Source organism: Cyprinodon variegatus, unplaced genomic scaffold (genome assembly GCF_000732505.1).
Source record: "Cyprinodon variegatus isolate N-32 unplaced genomic scaffold, C_variegatus-1.0 Scaffold674, whole genome shotgun sequence".
NCBI lineage: Eukaryota > Metazoa > Chordata > Actinopteri > Cyprinodontiformes > Cyprinodontidae > Cyprinodon > Cyprinodon variegatus.
The window spans coordinates 75,350-83,004 of NW_015151127.1; the positions used below are offsets into that span (position 1 = coordinate 75,350).

The window sequence follows — 7,655 nt, forward strand, 5'->3', positions numbered from 1 at the left end:
TTCCCAATAAAAATGTTTACTTTTTATGGCTGTGAAGTGATAAAACATAGAAGGAGTATTAGTAATTTTTGATAGTTGCTGTATTAGCAATGACACAATCAGTAAATCAACTATCGCTGTGCTACAATGAAATTGACATGATTTGTTTTTGTTTTTCCAATAAAATTATTTGTGCAGTTTTATTAATGTGTTTATTTTTTTCAAACTTTGCACACCATCTGAAACTGAGCTGTGTAAAATCCATCCCAGACTCAGAAGAAACTAGTTGTTTTCTCCCTCCATCCTGATGACTCAGAGTCTGCAAACTGCTTTCTGTATCTTTCAGGAAACAAACTCAGAGAGTCGTGTGGAAAGACGTGCCAAGGAGACAGAGATGACGAGTGGATGGGGGTCAGCTTGGCCCGCCAGAACCGAGCCAACGGCAAAATACTGGTGGGCCAAAGTTTCTTCTTCTGCAGTTTATTTAATATGAACCATGTCTACTCGTAAAGCACAAACCAGATTATGCCCACATCATTGTTACAAATGTTTTACCCCGAACCACACTGTTAAACCACAGCTGGCCTCAGCTTTACTCCCTCGCTCTGGTTAAAAACGCCTCTTTCCATCCTCACAAACTCCTCCTGGCACAGTTACTAAGAATGAAGGATGTAAAAAAAAGTATTCTTAAAGCTTTTCCATGAATGTGAAGCTAGAATGAATGTTTTAACTATTGTTTTATGCTGGAGAAGTTTGTTAAAAGTATATTTTACCATTTAAAGGGCGTCACAGTGGTGTAAATCCCTCACATGCTCGGTTAAGAGTTAGCACATAGATCGACAGTGGCCAGAGTTTGTTTAGGCTTCAGCCCCCACAGTGGTGGTCTGATGTAAGGGGCAGCCTTCCATGAAATATGAACTTCTGTCTCCTGCTGAGGGCAGTGAGCAAACTCGGGGAGGGGGGGTCTTTACAGAACTGTTTCTTGGTGGCTACTACAGCTTTAAAGGCAGTCTTGACAGGTGACTGTTTATCAAAAAAAAAAGCTTGGCAGCAGATTTTTAAGAAATCACAGAAAATGTATTTTTAAAAAAGTGGCTCAGATTGCTTTTGATCTGTTGAGTCTATATTTTTGTGTTTGGTCCAGTTTGTAGTGGAATGCTCTGGCTTCTAACCAGTGCCCCCAGCCTCACCCGCCTGTCTGTGAAAAACTCTGTAGGTCTTAAAGTTTTAAGAACATGGGAGTTGAGTTGTGTAACAAAAAAAACAACCAAAAAAAAGTTTTAAGCTGCACTCTCTGGCAGTTTTGACAGTGCTGCAATGAAACAGGAGGAGGCTGCTCTGCAAAAGGCCACGTGTTGCCCGGCCTCTACAAAGCATGCACGTTTTTCTTTCTTTTTTTTTGTTTAACTCATCTGTGCGGACTCAGCAGAGGAATAACGGCTGCTTGGCAGATGTGTACAGTGGTGATTTCATCTGTGCCTCCAGTGAAAGCTTTTTCTGTGACGACAGAGCTCTTTAAAACAGAACATGAACGTCAGCACGGTGCTGCCCTCTCGCTCCAAATACGCTGACATCCTCTGTAGCAGAAGTGAGCAGTTTTCTCTGGTTTCACAAAGGAAAGAAAGAGATGCTGCATTGTTTCCGTCAATCAATTTCTCTTTGAAATAAAAAATTGTCTCACCATTTAAGTCGTGATCCCAGAGAGTCATTTAATGCTGTGTTTATGTCCGTCGGCTGCAGGGGTCTCAAATTGCATTTGGAATAATTGTGTGTGTGTTTCTGTGGGGAAGCAAGGGGGAATTTTTTTACTTGTTGAGGGGTGGGTGGTTGGGTTTAAGTGCAGGCATTCAGGACTGTCCCCAGAGCCACAGGAGCCTCACCACAGATCCCCAGGGTTACTAAATTATTACCACAGTCGCACATGTATGTAGCCTGTTTTTTAGGCCAAAATATAGACCTTATTATCCTGATAGGTTATAGATCTGCGGGTTGTAGGATAGAAAACAGAAGAAAAACCCTGTAAAAATATTGTTTTTAAATTGCTTAATATCATCCTACAAAGAAAACTATCTTTAGAAGTTGCTCTTTTGCCCTTTGATCTGTTTTTTTTTCTTCCTGCCTTTTCTGTTTGACCTTATGTTTTATCCAGTTTGCTGTTTTGCAATAAAAACACACATGTTGATGAGAAATTACAGCTTGGCAAACACAGAGCTCAGGCTGCAAGAGAGATATTCACACCACAGACCATGGCTGTTATTGCATGGTCGGGGGGTTATGGACAAGCTTTTATGCCCCCCCTTCTTTCTGACGATAATGGGGAGCCACAGAGACGTGCTGACTCCGGCTCGGCAAGGAGGGAGCTGCTGAGGCGAACGGATCAGTGGAAAGATGCCTGAAGTACTCATGTTGTTACTGAATGAGGTTATTTCTGCTTCCTGTTGCAGGCTTGCGCTCACCGCTGGAAGAACGTCTTCTATGACAACGAACTCATCCTTCCACACGGGTACTGCTCCGTCATTCCTTCGACACTCCAAGAAGGGACGATACCGCTTATCCCTTGTTATGAAGGTATAACAGAAAAACAAGCGTTGCTCATTTTAAGACCAAAAATTTGTGCTTCAGAGTTTTTACACATGAAAATCAAAAAAATGTTGGTGCTATTTGGTATATTCATTTTTTATATATTTATTTATCATTATTACCTTCAGCTCCATGGCTTTGAACCTCATCTTTCTTTTCCCAATACTTTTAAACTGACTGTAAAACACACAATCAGTTCATTTTGAGGGTAGAAACCAAATCAGTTTGCTTATCTTAACCTTTGTGCAACAATCTTTGTTGATCACCTGCAAAAAACCAACATATTGTACATATTAAATGATGTGTATGTTATCACCTCTTGTTTGGAACCTTTGATGATTAGACACCTTGTCTTTGGAGTGATAGCACCATGATATTTTCATTTTGGGATGACACACTCGAAAATAAACCTTCAGATACAGCTTTGTAATCTTGTATCAGTTGCACAACAACCTTGTGGGCATAAAGTATGGGTATAAAAGTAGAAATCACACTTTTCAAATATTTAGATAGGAAAAAATTGGAACACCATATTTACCTTTCCTCATGATGCTCTACGTTTTGTTGGCCTTTTCCTTGGTATATTTTTTTCTAATTGTGACATAATGTCTACATTAACAAGGCTCAGAATCTATGACACATCTTTCAGTGTAAAAATAGAACCTAATGACATTTTGACTTTTGGTTAAGATTAGACCCACATGTTGATTGTATGCGGCTGCAGGCCAGTCTTTATTTTTTTATTTTTTTTTATCTCTATCATCTTGTGAGCTTACACATTTTTTCCTGGGATACGCTAACGGGGTTCAAATCATAAGTTGACTTTGCCCAGCATTTCATCATGGAGCGTTATCTCAACAGTCAGCGTCATCATCAGGGAGGCTTAGCTCTCCCTCTGGTCTGGAATTGGTGTTCTGGCAGGAGCAGCTGCAGAGAAGCTAGAATGTAGCTCAATCCATCTCTCTTCAGTCCAAAGAGACTTATATTTTTTGAAAACACTGCTCTGCTAAGGGGCAGGACAAGAAATGGTTTTGGCTTGGTTTCCCAGAAATTAGGTGAACAATAATAATAAAAAAAAGCTTTTGGTTATAATAAATCAAATCTTTTTTCCACCTGATTGTTTTCTGTGGTAAAAAATGTTCACCCTTTAATAACTTGAATTAACTTAAGCCAAAATACTGTTTGTATAATTTAACATGTGATTTATTAAGATGTATATCAAATTTCTCTTTGCACCATTACGATGCTCTCAGTTCAGGATTAGTTTCCTTTTTCATCTCTCTGCCAGTAGTTTGACCTGCTGTACTATATTTACTATGAATTTTCCATTAAAATCCAAACTCAATATTTTTGTAACCTGTGAGCAACTTAAAACTGAAGCTCCACCCCTCCCTTCAGTCTGCATTCTGCCGCTGGATTTCTCAAATTGTACTGTGACTTTGACTTCCTCCATAAGGAAGGCAGGAGCAAAGACACCAGTAAATGCTGGTTGGAGCAGCTAAATCATTTGTGGTTTGTTTTTTTCTTGCAGACCATAAGCACAGGTATGGGGAAGAGCACGGCTCGTGCCAAGCTGGGATTGCGGGGGCTTTCACAGAGGTCAGTAGCAGTGCTTTCTAATCTTGATATCACATTTAATCCCTTGCTCATCTAATAGAAAGATGTTATCGTCAGGATGCCTGTCAAACATCATCAGTCAGTTCTATGATAATTTAAGAGTTTAAAGTGGATTTGCTGCCTACACTGAAATCACCACATAGAGATGAAACCTCAGAATGTTGTTTCATATTTAGGGCTGCAACTAACAATTATTTTGCAAATCGATTATTCTTATACATTGTTTTTCTTCGATTAATAATCGGATAGCCAAAAATTCCTTAAAGAAGACTTTTTATGAAATTAAACCTGGTGAAACTCAAACTTTCCCACTTTAGAAGTTCTGGATAGAGCATATTGACAGATTATTATTCTTTTTTTAATCTTAACTGCAAAATCTTTAGATTTTTTTTACAATCTTGGTATATTTACTGCTCTAAGTGGGTTGCTCTGTCAGCTGAAGGCATGTTTTTTCAGTCTCTATATTACATTTAACGATTAATCATTTACTAAATGAGTTGATGATTAGTTCAATAATCGATTAATAACGATTAATCCGATTAATTATTTCAGCCTTAGTCATATTAAATGTTTACTTCATTTTAGATATTGCAAATGATAACTGAAAAATAAGTGAAATAAGCCAGATGTTGTTGTTTTAGTAGCCAGACTGTGGTCTTCTTTATAAATGTTCAAAACTTGTGTTATGTAGGCAAAGACACTTAAACGCAAACTAATATTACACACAAACATCATTGGCCCTTTTCATTGACTAGATTTGCAATTGCTGCACTTTAGCTTAACTTTACATGCTACATTTCTATGCACATAATTTTCTCTTAGGGATGTTTAATATTTTCTACATGTGTTTTTAAATTTATCTGTGCATTATCTATGCCATCTAAGCCAGGTCTCTGCAAACCATCATTATGGTTCATAATGAGAATAAGTATTCTTGACCACACAGGATGTTGAGAAATGTGAAATACAGTCAACGATTTTCATAATGCAAAATACCAACAATGCAATAAACTATTAAATATTTGTTTTAATATATTTAATATGGTTTGCATATATTTTTACTAGAGCTGCTAGTGCTTTGTCAGTTGATGAATACTCCTAAAATTTCAGATGCCAGTAAGGTAATGCAGATATTGCTAAAACAATGGTATTCTGGATAAGAGCAGCTCAATCAAGCTTCCATCTTTGAAAGTTGAAGTTCAGATTTAGTTAAAACGTTGAAGAATTCATAGAGCTGCTGCTCCTACAGTCAGAGAGAGCAACATTCAGTCATCTGGAGAGGATACCTTCTCTTTGGAGGATATCTAGGCACATATTACTGGGAGCAACCCATACAATAACATTTCATCCATTTGGCCTGAGAAAATGTTGGCATTTCCCAAAACCAGCTGGAAAATGTCGCAATATAAACTGGACATATTTTTTTGAAGTTATTGAAATCTAAATAATTAAGAAATTATGCCTGTGTTTTTATGTAACTTCACATAAGTTAGTTAAGAACCCAACAAAAATAAACACTGATCCTAAAGAACAACTCCATCAGTTAGGTTAAATTATATTTAATAAAAAAAATTTTTTTCTAAAATAGCATGTCCATAGGATGTATAGAATGGTTCAAAACAGAAATTTTTAATTTTACTGAAAAAATATGGTATATAAATAATTATTTTTTAAATTCTGATGGGTCAAAATGGTATACTGTATACGTTTTTACTGCTGGTTTTGATGCCGAAGATTATACGAAAATATTCTCCATCAGGTTCAAGTGGTGTGAGGCAGATCTCAGGCATTGTCAGATCCTAGTAGATCTGTGATAGAGCTGAGAAATGGCCGCTTCTTGGCATTATATTTCTCAGATTCAAGCACAAAAACGAAAAAAGGAAAACAGGTGAATATCTGTCACCAATTTAACAAAGTATAGAGTTTCTGAATCTACCCAGAAGTTGCTGCTTTTTTATCGCCTTTAGAAAACCTCATGGAACCACCAGTTGAATAAAACTAGTAGAAAAAGCTGTTAGAGGGTAGAGCGGGTGCCACATTTAAACAGGCGCAGCTGGTAAGACGAGAGCCATCTTTCAGCCAGCGGACTGGCAGTGCACAGTAAAATGTACTGTTGGTGGAGTTCTGCTTTATTCTCCAACCCCTCAACTGGAGAAAATTGATCACTTTGGCACCCTTTCTAACAAACTAAGACTTGTAGTGCTTCAAAACTTCAATAACATAAAAAAAAAACATGTTGGTTTTGAAAAAAAGTAGCTTTTTTGAAACAAAAAAACCTTGGAATACTTTAAATATTCTGATCTTTTTCATGAGCACCATGGTCAAACCTTCAAAGTATCTTTAATGCTGTGCGCTTTGTTGACTTTGACTGTGGTATTCCAAGGATAGTTAGCAGAGACGTCCTGCATGGTGAACAGAACAAGATCTTTTTCACATTTGTTTAAGAAGTCAAATGATGTGGAAAATCTGAATTCTCCATTTGGATTTGTGCAATGTTTATATCACAGCCACAGGGGCTGTGCTGATTAACTGCTGATATGTATTAGCTTATGTTTCCATGTACAGAGACACTAGGAAAGGCTTTGGCTGATACATGTGACCTGTGGTGTGGTTCCGCGAGATAAATGGTTAAAAAAGCAAGACTATCCTCTGAAGCTTGCATGACATCATCCTTGGAGGGAGAGTACCTTTTTTGTATACATCCAGTGTCAAAAGCTTGATCTCTGTTAAATCAGTGAAATACAACCACAGAGAAATGAAAAAAGCCTTTGATTCTATTGTATGCCGTTAGGAATGTGAAAAAAAAAATGGACAAACAAAATTAAGTTAAAAGCTTGTATATACGAGTCATTCAAACCTGTTTTTTTTTTTACAAGAACACAGAAATACTTTCCTGATGTTAGGCATGCGTGACATGCTCTGTAAACTGTTTTCTATGTCTCAGGTTACATTGACCCTCAGTTTAGACCCACAGTGATGTACTCTGGACTAAGTTAGCCAAATGTGTCCCCAGTAGAAATGGAAGCTGAAAAGACAAATAAGATTGTTAAAGAAAATCTATTTTAAGTATCTTGATCTGTGGAATTCATAATTGGGACATCCCCCCTGATAATCAAATGAAAATAAAAATATTAATAACAAATATTTGATTTAAAAGAAGTCTATAACATCTATAAAGCCAGGAGACAGTCACTGTATACTCTTTGGACCACTTATGACAGCCAGCGTGTCTTTCTAGCACATTTGGACACTTTGATACTTCATTAATTTCATAAATTGTATTGAGAAACACAATGATATAAATAGGGCTGAAACAATGAATTGGAGTATTCATGTTTAATCAATTATTGAATTAATCATCAACTAATTTAGCAATCAATTAATCGCTAACTGGAGTATGGAGACTAAAACATGCCATTAGCTGCAGATGAACACTTTTAGAGCAGTAATTATACCAACATTGCAAAATAAAATAAAAA

At 37.0% G+C, this 7,655-nt stretch overlaps 1 protein-coding gene across 1 annotated transcript in view; it reads left to right on the top strand.

Annotated features, from left to right (window-relative positions):
- The window catches only part of itga9 (integrin subunit alpha 9), a 70,973-nt gene that overhangs the window by 5,507 nt on the left and 57,811 nt on the right, over positions 1-7,655 (top strand). The window contains exons 3-5 of the mRNA XM_015394160.1: positions 326-432; positions 2,424-2,547; positions 4,091-4,158. Of these exons, the coding sequence (XP_015249646.1) occupies positions 326-432; positions 2,424-2,547; positions 4,091-4,158 (299 nt within the window). The remainder of the gene's footprint in view (positions 1-325; positions 433-2,423; positions 2,548-4,090; positions 4,159-7,655) is intronic.